At 36.3% G+C, this 23,458-nt stretch overlaps 1 protein-coding gene across 18 annotated transcripts in view; it reads right to left on the bottom strand.

Annotated features, from left to right (window-relative positions):
* EPB41L2 (erythrocyte membrane protein band 4.1 like 2) overlaps nucleotides 1-23,458 on the bottom strand; it is a 122,219-nt gene that overhangs the window by 52,717 nt on the left and 46,044 nt on the right. For all 18 annotated transcript variants that reach the window (XM_080390380.1, XM_080390387.1, XM_080390396.1 and 15 more), the window contains 3 exons: nucleotides 19,831-20,312; nucleotides 18,225-18,437; nucleotides 943-1,047 (listed from right to left, as the gene is read on the bottom strand). In XM_080390380.1, coding sequence (XP_080246506.1) covers nucleotides 943-1,047; nucleotides 18,225-18,437; nucleotides 19,831-20,298 — 786 coding nt within the window. In that variant the 5' untranslated portion in view covers nucleotides 20,299-20,312. The remainder of the gene's footprint in view (nucleotides 1-942; nucleotides 1,048-18,224; nucleotides 18,438-19,830; nucleotides 20,313-23,458) is intronic.

Genomic DNA, 23,458 nt, shown 5'->3' with positions numbered 1-23,458 from the left:
ACAATATTACTCAGAAGATCAACTGAGATGCTCTTCATTCTTACACCAAAGAAGTTCTCATTTCTACATATGCTTTGGAAATTAAGAACAAAAATAAAATATCCAAGTAAAAATACCTCAAATCCATTTTATATATGAGGATCTTTAACACAGAGTGACTGAGCATTTTGCTTGATGCTGCACAGAAGGTCTTGCAACAAGGCAAATAACTCTAGAAAACAATTGTACTTGAATGGAAGTTGACAGAAATTCAGATTTACTGAGACCCTAAATTAGATGAGAAAGATGACAGAAAAAAAGCAAAAGCTTCTAGACTATGTATAGTACTTGTGTAATGATGTTCCCTGCTACAAATACAGAGATTTAAAAGGAACATAATTTTTTCCACTTCAATATGCAATTATTAGTCTGGGGTTTTTATGAAGGAAAAGATGACTGCAGGTATATCTTTAGTTCATGGACAAAGCAACAGTCAGCAGCCACCTGGTCAGCTGCCAGCAATACCCAACTGTAAATGTTTAGATGTTGGGAAAAGCTAGATTTGCTTTTGGTAATTAGTTGAATGTATGCCACTGACTGATTTAAGATTTGTCTTAGCTCAGCAGCCTAGACGTACTTGACCATCTAACATGTAAGCATGGCGTACTGTTTTACAATACTATTCTACTGTTTTACTACAAAGCCTAGTAATTAATCAGTTTTCTCAAAAATGCAGATATTTTAAATATTCCTTTACTCTAAATAAAATGGGCACTTTCTTAGGTATCAACATGTACATCAGTATCCTGCATGTTGCAAGTCTACAGCAGACTAAAATTGACGTTTTGCAAGTTTCCTCAAATGTTTGTAATGGTATACATCTAACACAATATGCCTCACTAAACTACTTATGTCAGTAGTAATATAGCAAAACAAAGAAACAAAATTTTCATACAGGTTTACCTTCTGTTCTGAATTCTCATAAAACAACAGCCCAAAATAGTCCTTTTCCAGTAAATTGAGATGTTCACACACTTTGTCAAACAGCACTTGACCTTTTGCTCTTTTCTGGGAAAAAAAAAAGAAAAAGAAAAAGAAAAAAGAGAAAAGTACTATCAGTAAATTGGTAAAATCCTTAAATACATATATGGCTATTTGATGGTATTAGTCAGGAAAATTTATAATCAATAAAATAGATTATAAATCTGTAGCTTTCTTACGATATACTGTTCACCATATATATTCATCACATATGTTCATCATAAGCTTTACATATCACTGACAAAAATAAAGACATTTCAATACCTTTCAATTCACCAAAAAAATTTACTTGACTGCACAATGAAAATTCAGTACCTAAATTGATTTATTAAATGTTTTGCACCATGAAGTTTCACTAAATAGTTCTTAGTTTTTCTGGATCTTTACTTTTAAAATAATTGAAGACTACTTCATGCAAACCAACTTTTTCTATATTATTATCTTCTAAAAATTAATATACTTCCTATAGTGTTAATGTCTGTTAACTTCTGCATTTCTAGCATTTTAGCACACATCTCAATGACTTATGAATCACGAGATGAACTCCCAAGAAAAATAAAGCACATTATCATCTGCAAGAGACAAACAGAACAAGCAGGCCACTACATTCAGCAAACAGACAAGTAGAAGTAGCACACAAGTGTAAGCAGAACATAAGCAACATGTCTAGCTGTCTATACTGTAGAGGTTTTGAGGGGCAGAAAATAAGAGGGCTGCCTTCTATCTGTAGATTTACAAACTCTTTCAGTATCCAACCAGCCTTAAAGAAGTTTAATCTTCCTAAAAATAATATCTGTGGAAGTCAGTAACAACAACAACAACATTTGACTTTTTTAATTTAAGGTTAGTTTCAATGTCATAGTCTGGTACTTTATAATAGTAATCAAAGAGTGATCATCATTTTAATACACTCTTAAAAAAGGCTGCTTCCTGTGGCTCAGTATTACTGCAGCTTAAGCAAATGGCAATTAGTCCTGAAGTTTTATCTGTTCTTGTATCTGGAACTGGGAACGTAAATAAGGGCATCCCATATCTTCCAAGCACTGGCAATAAAAGCAGGCCCAGACCCTGCTTCTGTGGACCAGGTTTTAGGGAAAAGATTTGTTGTACAGGAGATGGCAGCTGACAGGAGACAAAGTTTTAGAGCAGACAGCTCACAAAATGTACTCGGGGTGAAGATGAGATTTTTTTTTTCCATAGTTAAAATCTGAACATGAATGGCATGCAGTCTCCCCATTTTAACCAACTCCTTCATGACTGTTCTGCTATTTGTGGCATTTCTCAATGAAGCCACAACATGGCATTTTCAGAGGCCTGGCAGCTTAATGGAATTTTTGCATTTGCCTATCCTACAGATTTCAGCAGATGCCACACACCACTGCAATTCCACAAAATGCCATCAACTGCCCCTGTGTAGGCCCTTGCGACACTGCAGCCATTGTCCCCCACAGACAGTGGCAGAGCGTTCACAATATGCCCCAGCACGGCATTTGCCTGCAGCTCAGCTCCATGGCACAAAACATTAAGTCTGGGAGGGAAGGGAAGGGAAGGGGGAGAAAAGAAGGTATGCACTGAGCAAACAGTGAAGGCATTGTTGGTTTATTCCCAAAGAATCCAAAGCTTTATTTATTCAAGATCCCATTGTTCAGCACACACTACAGTCCCGATGACCAGAACATTTTCAAAGAGATACACCTCTAAAATGAGCACATTTAGTAGTACAAGCATCAGAGAGGCAGTGGAACTTAGAAGTCAGGGTCACTATTGAAAAGGGGAGCTGGGAATCTCAAGTCTGTTTGGTACTTTCAAAAAATTTACTCTTCAGAAAGACAAATGAGTACTTCCCCTCAGAGTCTGAAGTATCCACTTAGTTTTCTTGACAGCCTTACCTTCAGCTTCATAAAATAATTGGCAATATAGAGAAAAGCTAAATCAAAAGCAGAAAAAGTATAAGCAAGAGATGGTTTGAAGAATCTTAGGCTGGTTAGATGCATGTAATAGTTATCATTTTTCTCCCTAAATCATTGTGCACATCAACGATCAGACCTTGCAAAGGCAGGTTCCAGGTATATATATTTCAGTAAAGGAAATTCACAGATTAGTGCAGAAATAATATATGCTATCATTAAATCCATATCTGGAGTCAATTGCTAATTACACAGCTTTTTATAAAGTTCATAAACTGAAAACCAGAGTTAATATTAAGTCTTTGACATAGAGAAACATAAAGCAGCCAAACTTCCAGGAAATATGTTGCAACTGTAACAGTAAAATATTGCACAGCTTCCTCTTAGGAAGTCATAGTCAACACAGAACTTGGATATACTACTAATCTCCGCTGTATCTTTAAAGATCTTTTTGGAAGTCTATAGCTTTTCCGCATGAGGAAAAACATCACATTGCCATGAAGGACAAGTTATGTTAGTCTACATTCTAGACAGCAACACGAAACAAAGAAGTTACAGCATCAGAAAGTGACATTTATAGAGCTCTGTTGGGGATTCAAAAAGCATAAGCAGTCTCTCAGTATCAGCAACAGTTCTCATTTTAAAATCCGACTTGTAAAATTGAAGACTCCTAGTTCTTTAATACTGTTTCTTTACATTGTGATATAGTTTTAAAAATCTGCAAAAGTATTTAATTTCCAAAACTAAACTTTTCAAGTGCAATTTCTTTGTAATCCTTTGGGGACAGGCATTACTACACAGATTTAAATTACATGATAACTTACAAGTTTTCTGGAAAACACCATGTTCCTAGAAGAATGTCTCTAAACAAGAACTTGTTACACAGCAAAGACAACTACTGTGATCCAGTCATTTCAGAAGTTAGAAAGTTTTTAGTGGAAGAACAGGGGACTCTAAGAAGACAGCATCATGGTTTGCACAGTTCAACATTACTCTTTAAACAGGATTCTGTTTCTTTTTCTTATGAGTTGGTTGAGGTCTCAAGTGATAGTTACAACCAACATGTAAAAATATAACTGTTAACCTTATATATATATGTGTGTGTGTCTATATACCTATACATGCATATCTATCTATACATATATATATGTATAAAGCACAGCAAACACTAGCACTGAAAACAAGGAAATCTTATTCCAGATTCTAATGCTAAAATAGCTGTAAAAGTGTAAGTCCATTCTTATGCCCCACAAGAAGGCCTAGCTGTACAAAGAGGCTGAGAAGTAAGGACAGGCTAAAGCCAGTAGTTTAAAATACAACAGTACTCAGAACAGCAGTATTCTGTATAGCCCCCAAGTTATGTGTTTGGTTTGTCGTTGTGTTTTTTTTAAGTGAGAACATAGAATAAACGTACATAGCGAGGGTTACTCCAGTACCAAGTCTGTGATGACACTTCATAACCACTTCACAAAACCAGGGGTAACAAGGTTTCTGCCCTTTACCTCCTTCCACACAAGAGCAGCAAAGCAGAGCAAAGCAATTGCAGTAGACACACAGAATGGAAACTTCTGAATTAGAATAGGATATTATGGATCTGTTTGGCTATAAAAGAGTTGCCAGCTACAAATGCAATATATGCACTACTGATGTTCCTCACAGCTACCAGTTCTGTTCAATATTTTTATCAATGATCTGTATGCAGGAGTTGAATGAACCATTAGCAAGTTTGCTGATGATACTAAACTGGGAAGTGCTGTTGACTCTCTCAAAGGACAAGATGCCTTGCAGAGGGATCTAGATTGACTGCACCACTGAGCAATCATCAGTGGCATGAAATTTAACCAAAACAAGTGCCAGATCCTGCACCTAGGACAGAGTAATGCCAGGCACAAGTATAAATCAAGAGACGAGAGGCTGGAGAGCAGCCCTGCAGAAAGCGAACTGGGGATGCTGGTCAACAGCAGGCTCAGTGTGAGTCAGCAGTGTGCCCTGGCACCCAAGAGGACAAACCACATCCTGGGGTGCATCAAACATCTTAACCAGACAGTCAAAAGAGGTGATTATCCCACTGCATTCAGCATCAACACCTCATCTTAAGTGAGTTTTGAGTCCCACAATTTAAAATGGATGTGAAGGTCCCTGAACGGTATGTACATTCAGACTATATAAATAAGGGCATTTATACTATACAAATTCATTTTTTTGTGATGATGCCAGAGGGGAAAGAAAGGGTTTTGATGGTTCCTTCTGTATGAACTTGGCCGAGAGATAGAGGGCATCTCTTGGACTTGAGATGACTTCACACATAAACATTACTTTCAGTGGTTTCTGTTGAATCTAGACTGATATTTTAAAAATACGTCAGATTTAATGCCATCCCTATATTATTATTTTTTTTTAAATAAAAGATATCATACTTTAAACAGACTCCTTAGGTTTACTCAAACACTAGTCTACACATCAGAGCAGTCAGGAAATAAAAATTTGCAAATCAAAACTCAACTACAATGAACAAATTATCAAGTTCATTCAGACTTTTCCTATTTCAGGGTAAAAAACCTGATCTAAATCGTACATTAAGCAAACATATTTTGACTTTGTACTAGTAAACTGTAACTAACCGTAATAACTTATGTCAACTCCAATATATTTCACTTGTTCATACGTGCATACAATATGGTCAGTGTTGGCATCCTTTAAATGCCTTTTGTTACAAATATTTAATTAGACCGCTAACTGAATCCAGTAAACAAACCCAATAGGATCCTCATTTACTTCTAACTAGTAATCTTTATGCAGTTAGCACTGCTTTTTGTTTGTTTAAACTGTGTTATCCCCTATGAAAACCCAGATTACCCTTAGAGAAGAAAATGTGAACAAGTCTTTATGGCAGATCCCAAATTTAATGACAAAATTTCCTCTCGACTACCTAAGAAACTATGGAAACAATAGGGGAAAAAAAACCCAAGTTGATTTCCCCACCTGCCTCACGAAAACCAGAGGCACAGGTAGATCACCCTACAAGATAAACAACTTACACCTGCTCACAGAGATGTCAATTACCAGGAAAGAAGCAGGTCAAAATTGTGTTATTTGCTCTGTGGTAAAAAATTAAAATTGCTTGTTGAAATTAAATCTCAAACATTCCAACAGTCTGCTCACTCAAGGTATTAAAACTCAACTGCCATTACATGTCATAAATGTTATACTATTGAATCACAAACCTAAGTAATTTTATCCTTTAATATGGTTCTGTCATTTCAAATAAGCACAAAAATTCAGTCATTTACAATTTTTGGCAAATACCACTCAATACCTTGCGCCCTCACATACCTTGACAAGTCTCTCTGATACATTTACATGTTGTTACCCCATAAGTGTACTGAACTCTATTTAAAGCAATAAAAGTTAACTGAAAGTTTGTAACAGTTCACAGCCTGTGAAAGTTGTTCTAAGTCACGCTCTTCCAAAACTACTTAGTTTCTTCCTCTTTCCTCCTCTCCAGGCATTCACACATTACTCTGAAGAGTCTGAGGCTATGTGGACATAATCTCTATGAGTATTTTTAAGGTTAAAATAAATTGCTCATGTTCTGTGTATGCACATATTGTGTACACATACCTCATCTTCTTTAGTATAATACTTCCCACACAATATTATTTTGTAATATATTTCAGAAGTTTCCTAGAGATAAGAAGCTTTGGACATTTTTACTTTAAAGCTATGGAACGCAGAAAATCAATCTATTTTGTTAATATGGAATCTCTGGACTTAAGGAACTTTATATATTTTGACTAAAAGTTAAAAGGGCTTAAATACAACATTTCAAAGAAGGTTATTTTGCTTCCTTACGAAACTTTCCAGGCTCCTGAAACACATACACACACACAAATTCAAAGAATGGCAAGCATCAAAGTTTAAAACACTACTCAAACTTGAAGTTTTTAATTCCTCAGAGCAAGTAGCCAAGACATAGAGCAATCATTTACAGACCGCAAAGGCATATTTTATGAACTATCCAAGATAACAATGTAGAGATGTCGATGGCAGAATTCACTACAGTTAATTCCTGGGAAAAACAAATCACTACAGTAAGATATTCAAATTACAATGAAGTGAGGCATATTTCATGTGGTAACAAGGCTTAGCTTCATTATGCTGACAGGTCATAGACTTTTCTGGGCAATAGCAGAGTACCTTAAATATATTTAACACTGGCATTGAGACAAGCATATTTGGAGAAGCTATACTCAGGAAAAAGACTAAACCAGATCCTTCAAATTTGCCTCTACAAAAGAGAGGTAACAAAAGTACAAAGATAGATGAGAATAAAACTGAAGGAAATCATTACAAAAGAAGCTGAAATACTTGTTTCAACAGCTCTGTAGAAAAAAAATTATTGACTTAAAAGTTCAAACTGGCAAGTTGACACCAGTCAGAACATCCATTAAGGCAAAATATAGAGTTCTAAGGGCAAAAGAACAGACAAATTACTCTCAGAGGTGATAAATTAATTTACAAAGTAACTTTCAAAAAAGAGAAATATCTGACTTGTGCTTTATGTTGAAAGCCAAACATCAACCATGCCAGGCATGCCCTGGGCAACAGGAAAGACATGCAAAAACAAGCCAGAAGAAATAATTCCATGGTCAAACAACACTATGTTGCTTCAAAAAAAAAAAAGCTTAAAGTAATTACCAATATACAAAGCATCCAAGTGGCAAAGAAACAAGAAGGGTACAAATGTACCTGTACTCCTACAGCAACATTTGATGACAAATTCTGAACTATGAGAGAACAGCATCAAATCATAGTCAGTTGCAAAGATGTCTCTATATCACAATAAAAACATGCTGATTCACCATTAGTGAACTGGTGGTTGGTTTTTTTCCCCGCAAACTATTTCATATATAAGCTTGCTATCTCAACTTGTTAAAGCTATTTTTCCGCTAACTGAGCATCTATCAGTTTTTATCCTGTGGCACTCACCAACAAACGACACAACATGTCAGAAGGAAGACACACACAGGAATTAACTTTCAGAAACATTTTGTCACAGAAACCAATTTCTGTTTACTCTGAAATATCTCTCAATGCATTCTGCATATCACATAAAAATATGCTTTTTTTCAAAAAAAGTGCTTTGACTCAATATAGTTTCTAAGATAATGTCTTGTTATGCAGAAGTTACATCAATTTGATTTTAACTAGACTTAAAATTGTAATAAATCCCAACTGTATTCATATAATACAGGCTAAGATTGCACATTTACCTAATCCATTCAGAAGCAACTGAAATAATTACAGTAAGAACAAAGTGAATATCCATGCAAATTTTGTACTGATATAACTAAGTTTGTAATTGCATTGCAACTTGTGCTGGATTATCTATTTATTATTATTTTTTTGATAGTACACATATTCATCGGGGTTCCTTGTAAATATTTGTTCCCAAAATTCAACACCTTTATGAAGATTCTAGGAAGGGGGGTGCGATGTGATGTGTGTGGGAGAAGTGACAAGATATATCAAGTCCATTATGCAAAACCTACTTCTACCTTTTCAGTTGACAATAATATAGAATTAAACCTTAGTTACAGGGAATGGGGATAAGAAGCCCTAGAGCCCTGCTATTTTTCCTGTATAAACAGAAAAAAGTTTTACATTGGCTGCGTAAAGCAGGGTTACATTTACCAACAAACATTTGCTAAAGATTATCATTTTCTCAATCTTGCCTTGAAAATTCTTTTTCCTCACTCCCTCAGTTAAAAACAAAGCCACTGCCACACACATAATCACACAGCTCTCGACTGCCAAGACAAGATCTTTGAGCAACATCAGGATTATTACAAAAACCAGTGTGTGGTAACCAGGACAGAAAACAGATATCTCAACATAAACAAAGTGACCTCAGTTATAACACAATTACAGGACTTGACATATTCATTTAAATTAATCCCTCTACCTGTCTCAGCTTCATAATAAAGAATTCAAGTGCTTAAGAGTATAGCTGAACTCAATTTCCAGCATGTTAGGATATCTAGTTGTCACATGATAAATACTAAATTTATTAAAATGTTTAGTGAAGCATGGTGAGCCCAGTCCAGGCCAACCTCTACAAAGCTTTTCCTGCTTATTCTAAATATCAAAGATACACTTTTAAAAACTAATGCCAGATGAACTTCTTTTGGTATAAACCAACTTAACCAAGAACTGAAGCCTCCTTTCCAATTATTTTATGTATTCCATGAAGGTTACTAGCATCTTACTGAATTGAAATGTCCATTTATTTTGAGTTTGAAGAAAAATCTTTCTATATCCAGTCAAATTTGTTTGAAAAATTAATCTAATTTACTTTGTACCAAACATGTCACTTTTCAAAATAAAGAACAAACCAGCTTCAACAGTTGTGGGGGAAGGAAAAAACTGTCTTTTGTAAAAGATGTTATATGAAACAAGGTTCAACTCTTTTTATATGCAAAATCCATGTTATAAAAAATAAAGTATATTGAAGTATTTCAAAGCACTGGAGCTGAAGAAATGTAGCCACAAATATGCCTAGAACTGAATTAAGATCACAAAGCAAAGAGGAATATAAGCAGGATAGAAATCTAACTACCACGTGGACAGCAGCTTAGAAAGCAGTTTCTGGTCTACTGAAATTGCATTTCTTCCTAAGCATACAGACTATTGTCAGTGGATATTCTGTTCTTTCAGGAAAAATGAAAAACAAGATGAACAGAAAAAAAAAAGAATGGAAATTAAAGGAAAAAACCTGTCAGAACTGTGGCACAGGAAGACAGGTAGCCCCTGAATCTATACTAAGATTACTTTTTAAAATAAAGGAAAATAGAGGGAAATAAAAAGATAGGCATCAGAGCAAACAACTGGCCTAGAACATGGAATTCACAGAGCATTAACAAAAGAGCACTGCTGTTTTAGAAGCGGTTTAATAGGGATTGCTAGGGATATTATGCCTGAACTCATCTGTACTCCCAGACAGTGCAAAGTCTCCAAGTGTAGTCTTCCAATTGTACAAGTGTTGAACAAGCCTACCATTATTCTTCATTATATAGAAATTTATTGTGTTGCTTAAAAAAAGCTGAAGAAAAACAGGCACTTGGACAACAGTAATAAAACTGATGAGAATTTATGGAACTGCTTTTCCCTGCAAGTGAAAAAAATGTGAGAAGTGACCATCTTGCTAAGAGGACCACATATGAAACCATTAATTTTGAGAACCTAAGAAAACATAAAAAAAGAAAAAAGTTCCCCTTCATACTCTAAATTAAAAAAAAGAAAAATATTTTATAATGAATTATGTTGTTTCTCCATCTACACTTTCTCAGTAAACTCCAAATTATTACAACGGTATCTTTTTAAAGTAAAAACTGTAGAGCACAGCTAAGTATTGCTGTCACAAGGATTAATATTTCACCACGTGCCCAGGTCAGAATCATCATTTCATCTCAGTGATATGCCACACCACAACAGGTAATAGGTGCTAATCCTCCAACATAATAGAGACTCAATTCACCAAGACTAGGTATGGGAAGAAGGGTTACCAGGCTAGCTCATTCATTAGACAGCTCCTTGAAAATGTTGAGATGGTAGCATCAATGAGGGATCATTGCAATGTCTTTGGAGGCAGTTTGCATATAGGCACTGCAATTGTTACGTTATTAGTCAACTTCATGGATTTACAGCTATGCCATTGGTTTCATTCCTTTAATAAAAACTGTATGTTAATACTATCCATCCTACCATCAGTTTTTAGAGAATCATAGAATCATTTAGGTGGAAGATGACCTTTGAGATCATCAAGTCCAACCATTAGCCCAGGACTGCCAAGTCCACATCTAAACCATGCCCCTAAGAGAAGCATCTACTAGTTTTTTGAACACTGCCAGGGATGGCGATTCCACCACCCCCATGGGCAGCCCATTCAAATGTTTTGACAATCCCTTCCACAAGGAAATTTCTCCTAATACCCAACGTAAACCTCCCCTGGCACAACTTGAAGCAGTTTCCTCTTGTCCTGTCACTTGTTATCTGGGAGAAGAGACCTACTCTCATCTGCTACGACCTTTCAGGTAGCTGTAGAAAGCAGTAAGTAAGCACCCTGAGCCTCCTTTTCTCCAGACCAAACAGCCCCAGTTTCTCAGCTGCTCCTCATAAGACTTGCTCTCCAGACCCTTCACCAGCTTTGATGCCCTTCTCTGGACACGTTCCAGCACCTCCATGTCTGTCTTGCAAAACTGAACACAGTGTTTGAGGTGTGGCCCCACTAGTCCCAAGCACAAGGGGACGAACACTTCCTTTGTCCTGCTGATCACACTGTTTCTGATACAAGCCAAGATGCTGTTGGCCTTGGCCACCTGGGCATGCTGCTGGCTCATGTTCAGACAGCTGTCAACCAGCACCCCCAGGTCTTTTTCCACTGAGCAGCTTTCCACCCTGTAGCATGCAAAGCTGCTTTCCTCGAGCCTGTAGCATTGCATGGGGTTGTTGTGACCCAAGTGTAGGACCTGGCATTTATTTTAATTGACAGAGTATGTGTGTAATGTTCATTATATAGTCTAAATTAAATTATTAACACAGCTAACATGTTTAGAGTAATTCCTGGATTACACTCCTCCAATGGTGAAATATATAGCAATAATTATGTAAATCAGCTGATGTTTGAAAGGACCTCTAGCGGTCACCTAGTCTATCACCCCTGCTCACAACAGGTTGAGTCAAGGCCTTGTTTAGTCAGATTTTGAATATTTCAAAGGGTGGTGACCCCACAATCTATCTAGACAATCTGTTCTGGTGTTTGATCCACCCTCAATGGATATACCCTCACACTGATGTTTCAGTGGAGTTCCCTGTATTTCAGCTTGGGCTCATCTCATTCTATCACTGAGCACCACTGAAAAGAGCCTGGCTCCATCTTCTTTACTTACGCCCCAGGCAAGTATTTGTACACAGCGCTATAATGTCCCTAAGCTGCCTCCTCTCCAGGCTGAACACCTCCACCTGTCAGTCCCTCCTCCTACATCAGGCACTTAAGACCTTTAATGAATATTGTAGTCCTTTGCTGGACTCTCTCCAGTACTTGGCAGCTGAGAACTTGACCCAGCACTCTAGGTACTGAGCAGAGGGGAAGGACCATCTCTCTCGAACTGCTGCCAACATCCTACTGCAGGCCAGGTAGCTGTTGTCCTCCTTTGCTGCAAGGGCCCACTGCTGGTTCATGGTCCCCTTGTCTATTAGGACACCCCACCCCACCCCAGTTCTTTCCATGCAAAGTTGCTTTCCAGCTAACCACTCCAACCTGTATTTCTCTTGTGAAACTTCATGAGATTCTTGTCTGCCCAACTGTCCAGGTCCCTCTGACATATCAGCCACTCTTCCCAGTTTCATCATCTACAAAATTGCTGAGGATGCACTTTGTGCCATCATCCAGGTTGTTGATTGCCTTGGCATGAATGCCTTCAGTATAGCATTAGTGACCAGCCTCCAGCTACACTTCAGGCTGCTCAATGTAGCAGTTGAGCCAGTTTCTGGTCCACATCACTGTCCACTTACCTAGCCTATACATCACCTGTTGTCTAGAACAACCACGGGAAAACAACAAAAGCCTTGCTAAAGCTGAGATTACATCCACAGCTTGCCACTTATCCAGAGAGCCGGTCACCACACTACAGAAGGTACAGCTTCCCCTTTGTGAATCCATGCTGACTACTCCCAAACACCTTGTCCTGAAGAAGTTTAGGAAGGATTATTTGTACCATAGCCTTCCCAAGGATTGAGGTGAGGCAGATCAAGCTGACATTTCTCACATCTTCCTCTTGAAAACAGGAATTACATATTCCCCCATCCCTACCCGCCCCCCCCCCCCAAATCCCAGGAACTTCCCCTGACTTCTGGGACCTTTCAAAGATGATCAAGAACGGCCTTCCAGTAATACCAGCCAGCTCATTTAACACTCATCAGTGCATCCCAAAAGGTCCCATGGGACTTGCATCTCTAGTTAACATGACCCTCCCTTCTTCCATTAATTTCCAAATTCCATCTTCAGGCTTTTGCCATTCACTGATAAGATGATTAAGTTGGAAAAATAAACTTTTTCTGACTAAAACAGCTTATGGACTAAGAACAGTGCACCAATACTTTTTTTTTTTTTTTTTTTTTTTTTTTTTTTTTTTTTTACAGAAACAGGGCATTACTATCCAAAATTATCTATTAAGTTTCTACTGAATCTAAGGTATATAAGGGTATATAATATCTTAATTAAAAAATATGAAGTCCACTTATATTACAATTACACCAGTGTTACAAATTAATTGTATAGTATTGTATGCACTAATTGGACATAAAAGTTTCAGTATTTAGTTACTGTTGAGAGTTTGATCAGCTTATACTAACTACAGCATTGACCTGCATGATGACACTGAAGCTACTGCATCATAGCTTTATCTCCTTTTATGCTATTGCCAGATATTGTCTTTATGTGGACACATGAAATAGGAATGAACAATTACAATATTTTAACACACAATAAGTTGCTGCGTCATATTTTGTTTTCTTTCACACTCCTTTTAAGTTATGTGCATACAAATCGATGCAATTCTACAACAAAAAAGGAAAGTTATTGTAAACTCAAACAGAAACAACCCCAAGAAACAATGTATTATCTCAGTTTTTATTACTGATTTATCATGAATGTTTAAGGAGGCAATTAGAAAGAGACAGGGTTCTACCAAAAGCTGTCTGTAAAATAACAGTAATGAAAACAAGTTATTTTTTATTTTTACTTCCTTATTGACAAGTATATATATTTAAAGAAGTCTCTAATGTAAATAAAATATAATGATGTTGGACTACTGTGCATAGTAAAATCTAGAAGCAGCATCAGGAATGTCTCAACCATGGAAATTCCTCCAAACGAAAACCCAGTTTACTAGAAAGTCAACCAAGGTAAACTGTGCTTTGCAAGTTGTGCTTAGACTGCAGATTCTTTGTTTATTTCCTTTTTAAATCTTGTATAATTTCTGTTACTTTGCAAAGCAGAAATAAACCAACATTTACTCAAACACTAAAGGAAGACTGAAGAAAACACCAGTATCAGAAATTGATCTACTAGGATCCACTGTAGTGAGCACAAACTGAAATTTCAGTTATCAGTTGAAGCAGCCTTCTGAGGCTTAATATTTTGGTACAGTAGTAAAGCATAAAAAGGTCTACCTGTATTGAAGAACATTAATTAATTTAGAAAATTGCAGTCGCGGTGCTTATGTCCTATAAATGATTCAAATGAACATATAAAACAGATTGATTCTATTCCACTTTGCCCCCCTCCTTAATTTTTGTTCTTCTGTTCTTACAGCAAACTCTTGCTTATTACAAATAATTAGAAAGCCTATTTCCTGCCAAACAACTTAACTCAATCATAATAGACTTAAAGTACTGCAGAATAGAATTTTTCAGTGGCAAATACAAGATGGTATCTTTTCAAATCTGTAGAAAGCCACAAATTCATTTTAAGTCTTATTTTTGGATGACAAAAAAGCCCAGGAAGATAAAATTCATATAGCCTTCAATTAATACAGATACCATTCATATTTAAACATCCTGATTTATGTGAAAAATCAAAAAAGAACTCCAGGTTCCATAAACACTGTTTATGTTTTGGTTTAATTGTGTCTAATTTTTTGGTTTATATATATTTTCTATATATATTTCTCCATACATACTGATGCATGATACAATAATATATAAATAAAAATACTTTTCAAGAACTTTTAGGTGACAAAATTCCTGCAACTTTAGACAGTGATTATGCACAGCCCTATGCAATGTGTTCTGGAGAGCAATTATTTTGTAGTATATTTTCCATGTTCTTGTTTTGTTTATTCTGATAAATCTTTTTCTTCTGAAAACACAGCATAAAAAGTAAGCAGATTTAACTAATATTAACAAAGGTTTCACTATTGCTTTTTGCAGTTGACTTAATTTATAGTGAAGTGGTCTACATCTGACATCGTTGGGGAAAGATCCCTGTAGGACTAAAATATTGTAAAGAAACATACACTGAAATTGTTCAGTTTTAACATCAAAAATAGGAATTATTTAGCAAATGGAGGCTTCAGAAAGCTAGTATTACTAACCACTATAAATCACAAACTTTAAAAATTCCAGAAAACTGCAACAAAACATTCCCAAGGAGTATGTCATATTGATAACAAACACGAATTTCTTAGCTGATAGGAAGAGTTTTATTAAGAGAACAGGTTCGAAGCAAGCTGTACTACTCATGCATAAAGAAAGACTTAAATTGTGATGGAACTTCTCGAAGTCTTAAGAACAGGTAGGGTTTTTTTACTTTTCTCTAACTATTAGTTCTGCAAGACACTGAAGAACAAGTGAGCAGTATACATCCAGTATTATATTACAGTACACAATAAGACTTATGCATAATAAGCAATTAAACTACTAGGAATTCTAATGCAATTCACAATCAAACGGTGGAGGGACTGACTGACATACTGGAAAATGAAAAAACACAAGAGAAGACAAAGAAGCCTGCACTACCGCATGATTTGTAGAGTGTGTACTATGTCAAAATCAAACAATTTGCATTAGACAAAAATAGGAATATTTTCAAAAATCAGATGGGTCTAGGAAATGCTGCAACATTGTCACTGTTCTGTCCTTAGGATATATCTAGATGTCTAGGTTTAGAAAAGGTGCAAATTTTAACCACTCTTCATAACTCAGTCTAGGCATCACAGCTAATCAGTTAATTACATTACATAAAATGTACTTTCACAAGTGTAGTCCAAAACAACTGTTTTTCCCCCATTCCAAACAAACGGGTATTCTAGTGCCAAGCTTAAGACAGAAATGTAAGAGATTTGACTTTAGTGATGAAACCTATCACCTTTATAACAAATATTAATTCTCCACATAACTACCAATGCATTGTGGTTCTAATACTCAAAAGTCTACTTGCTGTGGGTGTCCTACTAGCTATCATTAGGTATCAGCAGAACATGCTGAATCATATCATGTTGCCTGGCCACATCTTTAGCTTATGGGACCCATAAATGACAATTGTGATATTCTGAACTAGCAGCTTATATGGCCATAGAAACTTCTCATTAACTTACAGCCATCTCGTATGACTAGAATAGCAATGAGACAAATTTCATGAAAAGGAATGACTATGACTGGAAGCCACAAGTAGAAGTGAAGCATCAGAAAGCCAAATAGACTTAATCAGCTGTTTAATTTACTGGATTGCTTTTTTCACAAAAGTTTACAAATAATTGAACACAGGGATTTCTAGGATTAGAAGGCAGCTGTGCAAGGGAACCAAGAACTTTCAAAAATATCACCTGCATAACCTTTGCAATACAAAGCTAAAGTCTTCAGGTACTATGAACACAGTTGCCAAGTGTTTACAAAGTTTATTGGAATTACAAAATAGAACTAAGCGAATTTTAATGTGTGTTACAACTGACTGGCTAGAAGTACGGTTTCCAAATATAAACTGTTCTACAAGGAACACTGTCTTCTTTCCAAGGGGACACCATATCCCAGCATTAAATAAATGAGCTTATTTATGCGGTATCCATCAATCCAGCATGAAATAGGGAGTTTCTAGTTAAAAAAATTCCCAACCCTTCAGAAAGTGTGCCTAAAGAAGTCATGCAGTTTATAATGGTGTTGCATCTTCTACTGGCAAAAGTGATTGCAATTGAACTTTCCAATAGAGAACAGCCTCTCACACTTCTCTACTGAAGTGACGGGTATCTTTTGGGAGACAGTACTAGCTTGAAGCAACCTGCTGATAAGATCTACTTACAACCTTACTCATATAAAAACTCTCATAATAAATCAAACCAAAGGTTAATTCACTGAAATTAAGACTTGGAATGCAACTTTTTTTCCCCCCTTTCATGTAATTACATGTTTCATAATTCAATCTTGATCTACAACATTAAGCAACCACTATTTGACTTCAAACTTGGACACTATGGTCAGACTGAAAGAGTGTGTGTGTATGTATACGGAAAGGATATTAAAGCCAGAAAAACCAAGTAGCTGTTTTCCATTTAGCTCACAATCTCTATTTCTGTTAGTGATCTTAAGTCAGATTTAACAGACAAATATACACAATATTTAACCCAGCAATTTATAGGTGTAAACAAGCAATCCATGCAACCATGAAAATTTGGAACTAGAACTTAACTTTAAATACAAATAAGTATTTTATACCTGCACCAAATTTTTTCTTTGAAGCAAACTTTTTTTAAACTTTAGTTCTCCAGCTGAGATAACTTAAAAAACCAATAACTTAATGAACTCAAGACAACTTCATTAGTACATGTGACACTACCTTCAAGAAAACTTTGATCTTTTTTTTGCAGGGGGGTGGGGGGAATCAAGTTTGAGCTGTCAAACAATCACCATTGAAAGGATTTGTATACTGCATTTTACCTTATTTGCTAGTGTACCTCAGAGAACATTTTTAAAGATAAACTGATAAGGTCTTAACATTTCATTTTAAAACTCCATCTTTAACTGGCCCCTAATGATATTGTCCTGGTTCCAGCTGGGATAGAGTTCTTTTTTTTCCTGGTAGCCAGTACAGTGCTGTGGTCTGGATTTAGGATGAGAGTAACATTGATAACAAACTGATGTTCTAGTTGTTGCCAAGCAGTGCTTACATTAATCAAGGACTCTTCAGCTTCTCATACCACCCTACCAGTGAGGAGGCCGGGGGGGCACACAAGAAGCTGGGAAGAGACACAGCAAGGACAGTTACCCAAACTGGCCAAAGGGATATTCCACACCATATGATGTCATGCTCAGTATATAAACTAGGGGGAAAGCTGGCCAGGGGCTGCTGCTTGGGAACAGCTGGGCATCAGTCAGTGGGTGGTGAGCAACTGCATTGTACATCACTTGTTTTGTATATTCTAATATTTTAGTAGTAGTAGTAGTAATATGTTCGCTTCCTTTTCTGTTCTGTTAAACTGTCTTTACTTCAGTCTATGCATTTTACTTTTTCTTTTCTTCCTATTCTCTCCCCTATCCCACTGGGGCACAGGGAGTAAACAAGCAGCTGTATGGCGTTTAGCTGCCTGCTGGGTTAAACCATGACAGATAGGAATGTGAATGTAACATTGTAATGAGCTCACTAGACATAGAAAAATTTATTTGTTAACCTCTCAGTGCAATGAAAACAAACTTTCTTTCTCTCCATAGAAAAAAAGCTCTTTATACAGAGACTTGATGCCTTACCTCTAGGTCACAGGTGTATTCCGTGCCATCAAGAAGCATCACTTTACACTGCACAGTTTTAATTTTCTTGGGAGACTTCTGAGGAATTATTTCTGTTTTAATTTCAGCTGTTTGCACTTCTTTTGTCTCCCTTTTTTCTTTTTCTTCTTGTGTTTCTTCCTTTCCTGTTGCAACTTTCTCTACTTCCATTTCTTTACCATCTTCTTTGGCAGGCTATATAAAATACAGTTAAACAATGATAAAAACTCAGCGAGATGAATGCTTTTAACTTGTTAATTTCTTTTATAAGCTACTAATAAATAAGACATTAAGTTATGTATATTACATGCACATTCATTAAAGTCATGCACGTACTGGAAGCACAATAACCAGTGTAAGCATTAAGATCTTCCTTTAGGGACCAGATATTTTTGCTTTTAAACCACAAAAGTTACTTTTCTTTTTTCTCCTTTCCTTGAAATGAGATATTTTTTGAATGTTTTATTGGCTTTTTTTTTTTTCCCCTAACAGAAACAAATTTAACAAGAAGCTCCAGGAATTATACAAAACTAAAAAACCAGTATTCACAAAAGTCAAGTTATACAGAACCACAGAACAGTTGAGATTGGAAGGGATCTCTAGAGATCATCTAGTCCAATGCCCCTACGGCCCCTCTAGGGCCACCTACACCAGCTTGCCCAGGAATATATGTCCAGTTGGGTTTTTAATATCTTCACAGATGGGACTCCACAACCTCTCTGGGCAACCTGTTTCAATGTTTGACCCACCATCACAGTAAAATCTTTTATTTGTGATTTGAGATGAAATTTCATATTTTTAATTTGTGCTCATTGCCTTTTGTCATTTAACTGTATGACACTGAGAAGCATCTGGCTCCTTTTCATTCTCTCCCTTCAGGTATTTATATACATTGATTAGATTCCCCTTAACCTTTCTCTTCTCCAGGCTGAACAGCAGCAACTCTCTTCACCCTTCCTCATATGAAAGATTCTTCACACCCTTAATCACCTTCACCATGCTAGATTGTGAGACTTGAGTGTTAAGAAGTGATATGCAACTTTTCAAAAAGCAAGACCAGAGCACTACTGAAGGTGCCTTGGAACTTAGCACCAGCCTCCTGGAATGAATCAATAAGGACCATGACCGCAAGCATGGTTTCTAGAGAAAGGATAACAAATGTTGAGATTGTAAGGACTCAGAGATAATCCATTTGTTATTTGTTGTGGTTAAGTCACTAAGGAGGTATTCGTGCAATCCAATGACTTCAGAGTCAAAGCTGACTTAAGAAGCTTCTACTCTTACCCCTGCTCATTTCTAGCATGATACAGTTCAATGTTCCTTTGAACTATGCCAAAGTGTGAGATTACACTAAAATTAGACATCTAAAATGACCGGCACAAAAAAATGGTCTGCCACAAGAGCAGGAACCTTTAAACCCAGCTATGCTACTTGTAACTATATCAACTCAACTGTACAAGAGGCCAGAAAGTAGCTGTCATTTTTCCCCCTATATGATCCTAACAAAGTCTTAACATGAATTACATAAATCTTGAATCAGGTCTCCTTAAAATGACTCCAAAGCATCTATTAGCCTTCTCACACATACCTGTGTTTCAGGACTAGGAACAGAGTGTTTTTCTTTGTCATCTGCTTTAGCATTACGCTGATTTTCAGCCCCTGCTTCTTCTAAGCTCTTTTTTGGCTGAGCCACACCCTCTGGTGTTTGGCGTTCACTTTCTTCAACTACTTGTTCTTCCTCTGTGGTCCTTTTCTTGGTCTCATCTTTGGGCTCTGCCAAGGTGTATGATTTTTGTTTCTTAAGCCAAGGGGGAAGGAAACGAGAAATACCCTTGCTTTCAGGTGAAACTTTTTCCTTCTTCTGGCTACTTGGACTACTTTGGCTAGTTGGTGCTGGGGCAGAGGAAGAATCTTGAGCTTCTTCAGAGGATGCTTCCCTGGACTTCTGATTTTCTGGAGTCTCTGATTCTTCTTCAGGCTTGTCCTTGCCTTTGTCTGGTCCCAGCTGCTCAGAACCTTTCTTTACTTCAGTCTCTGAGCCAGCTTCAGTTGTCATTGTCACAACTTACACTAAAAGAAGCAACAATAAAAATAGTTTTGTTATGTAGTATCACTACTTTTACTGACTCTCACATTATTTGCAGTAATAATCTACAAGTTTCTAAATTAAATTTGTTGGGGTTAAACCCAGTTATTTTAAAATTCTCAGCTCACAAATAAAATCAGTAAACCAAAACTTAGTGCTCTGCAGATAAAGATTTTTCAAAAACACTACACCCTAGGGAGATAGATCTACCAATAGTTTCTTTCTTGATAAAAATTTAAGCGTGCTCACTGAAATTAATTTTTCTTATCATAAGGTACTCCTAATGTTATTGGTCAAGATTATTTCATGAGTAACTTCAGTTCTTTTTCTACTGGGCTCCTTGGTTGACTCACAAGCCTAAATTTCAGAAGAGCATGCACTTAGTTAAATTGGTAGATACAACCCCCTTACTATTCAGTGACACTTACCAATATAATACCAGTTTTATACAGAAAGTCTTTTTAAAATCAAGAAAAAGTGCATGCTTCTAGTTGTTCCTTTTTACATTAAGAAACACCATTCTTGCCTTAAAAGAGACTCAGGTGAAATATCTGTACTCTTACACTTTATATAACTCTTCCATCCTCCTTATCAACCATATCTTTTCAGCAAAGAAGCAACCAGTAGGCTTACAGTTGTTAGTGCCAGAAGACAACACTGATTTTTAGATGGGAAGTCACAGCTTTAGTATTTAAATTCTAGTTTATAGTCTAATCTGTTGCATTTAAAGTTAAGAGTATTTTCACAATTCCCTTATCTCAGTCCACAGTGAGCCAGTAATGGGGATGGAGGAAAATGAAAGAGCAAGCTTACCAAAGAATAGGAAAAAAAGAATGGTGAGCATGACGCCGAGTATAAAAAAAAAATAAAAAATTAGAAATTGTACTGTTGAAATTAATAATAACACTAGGAAGCATACATTTTTAGTTTTTTAAAAAGTAAGATTGGGTTCTTAATCACAGGTTCACACCAATCAAGAAAACCATATATAACTCTCAGCACTTCTACCTGCTCTTGCTTCAGTGAAATCAAAGACAAATCATAACACTACAACAAGATATGCAATAACAATCTTTAATCTTAACATTATTGGTATTTCTTGAAAAAAATAACTAGAATAAACAAATTTTGTTAGCTGTGCCACACTAGATTTTGCTGCACTACTCTGCAAATGTAACATAATTATTTTTTCTGATTTATTGAAGTGAGCCAACAAAAGTAAGCACAACAGGCTCCAACAAAGTTTAAAATGGTTAGATGCCATTAGAAGTCACTGGTATTTATTTACAGCCTTCTTAGAACAATTAGTTTTAAACTGATAGTCTGTCTGGCCTAAAGGTTAGTAGGTTAGTTACTATCACATTTAGAGCTTTAAAACATTGGGCCCTCTCCATTAAAATTGATTGTCATCAGTGTCTGCCATTAGAGTCAGTAGGCTATTAGTTCAGGACTCCTGCTGAACTCAACAGCTTCTGCGCCCACCCCTGCCCAAAAAAGTATCAAGGAGAAGGTTATCTAGTTCAGGCTTGATGCAGTTAACTTGCACAACACTTAAACAGCAGTGTATATCACAAGGCGGCAGCAATGCCTTGCCTCCAGGTTTCCAAAGCACATTCATAAGTAGTCAGAAATTAAGTTAAACTACGTCATTCCCAAGGAGAAAAAGAAGGAGGGGGTGGGGGTGGGGGCACTAATTGATGTTCAAATATACAAGAAGCCCTTCCAGTAAAAGAAGTTGACAGTATTGAGCCAAAGGAAACAAACTTGACAGTTATCTTAATAAGAAGCTTAAACATAGGAGCCTTGAATTATCTACAGGCAATTTCATATTAAGCAAGCATCTTGAGATCAAAAGTAACTACATGTTGTAGGTGTTTCTTTGTTACTTCAAACTTCACTATCTAAAACAAAACATTCACCAATGGGAAAATTAAAGGAAAAGTTGGTATCTTTACTGCTATACTAGAGACTATTGAATACACCTCAAGCTTCAATATTACTGTTATGTAGCCATTTATTTCACTTTTATGAAATCCTTCAAGTTTTAATACTATTAATAAAGCTATTTAAGATAGAATATTAATATTTTTATAATTATTATTTACCTCAGAGGTAATAGGCCCCTGAAAGGCAGGTTTCTATTTGACTAGCTGTTGACATTAAAATATTTGCTATTTAAAGCCACATATTAGTGTGCTAGTTTTAAAGCTGCTACTAGTCAAATTACATTTTGCTATCACCTTCATATCTTACACAGAATTGCTGCTGTTCTTACCTAATTGTGGGTATGAAACTTATACATTTATTAGGATTATTATCAAAATGAACAGTATATATAAAACCAAAAACAGCTTTCCTCAAGAGAAAAGTCCAAACTTCTGCTAATACGAGAATAGCAATGCACTCTGCTTAATAAAGTAAAAATGCAGGTTTCATTATTAACAGAGATGGTGGTGATTTTTGCTCATGCATCTTTAAGAATGAACTAATTTCTTCTCTGAAAGTAGCTAAGAAATTTAAGAGGACTTGATAAACAAATCTTCAAAGCAGCTACAGGAAAAGGAAAATCACTATATTTCCTGCATGCTTTTTTTACTTTTCAAAATATGCAGAAATGCATGCAATACATGTACACACTAACTGAAATCATTATATACCACTCTCAAAATTAAGATAATATTTTTCTTATACAGTCAAATTGGAGGAACCTACAGAAAATTCCTTAGAACTGAGCAAAATAGATTACCCTCTAAACATGTTCTTATGATATTGTTCTAACAATAAAAGGAACTGAGGATACCAAGTTACGCATCTTAACTGAGTAAATTTAGGCAGGATAGCAGTGTGTGGTACAAACTTGCTCAGTGTGAAATAAGAGAGGTTCTGCATCTCCAAGAGTACAGTTTTTCATAATCAAAGTTATAGTTAAAAGGAGAATTTGGCTTTATACTGCAGAAGAAAGGGAAACTTGTTACAGCCCCTGTCTGAATAGATCTGTCCATGTTCATTTAATGCCTTCATTTGATGCCCTCAGCAGGAGATGATTCCTTTCATGAGCTCAATTTCCTATAAGCTTGTAACTTCAGTGCATTATTTTTTTTTTTGGGGGGGGGGGGGGGGGGGCAGGGGG

Source organism: Falco punctatus (genome assembly GCF_963210335.1).
Source record: "Falco punctatus genome assembly, chromosome: 5".
NCBI classification, from domain to species: Eukaryota; Metazoa; Chordata; class Aves; order Falconiformes; family Falconidae; genus Falco; species Falco punctatus.
This window is presented reverse-complemented; position numbering and strand designations above follow the sequence as displayed.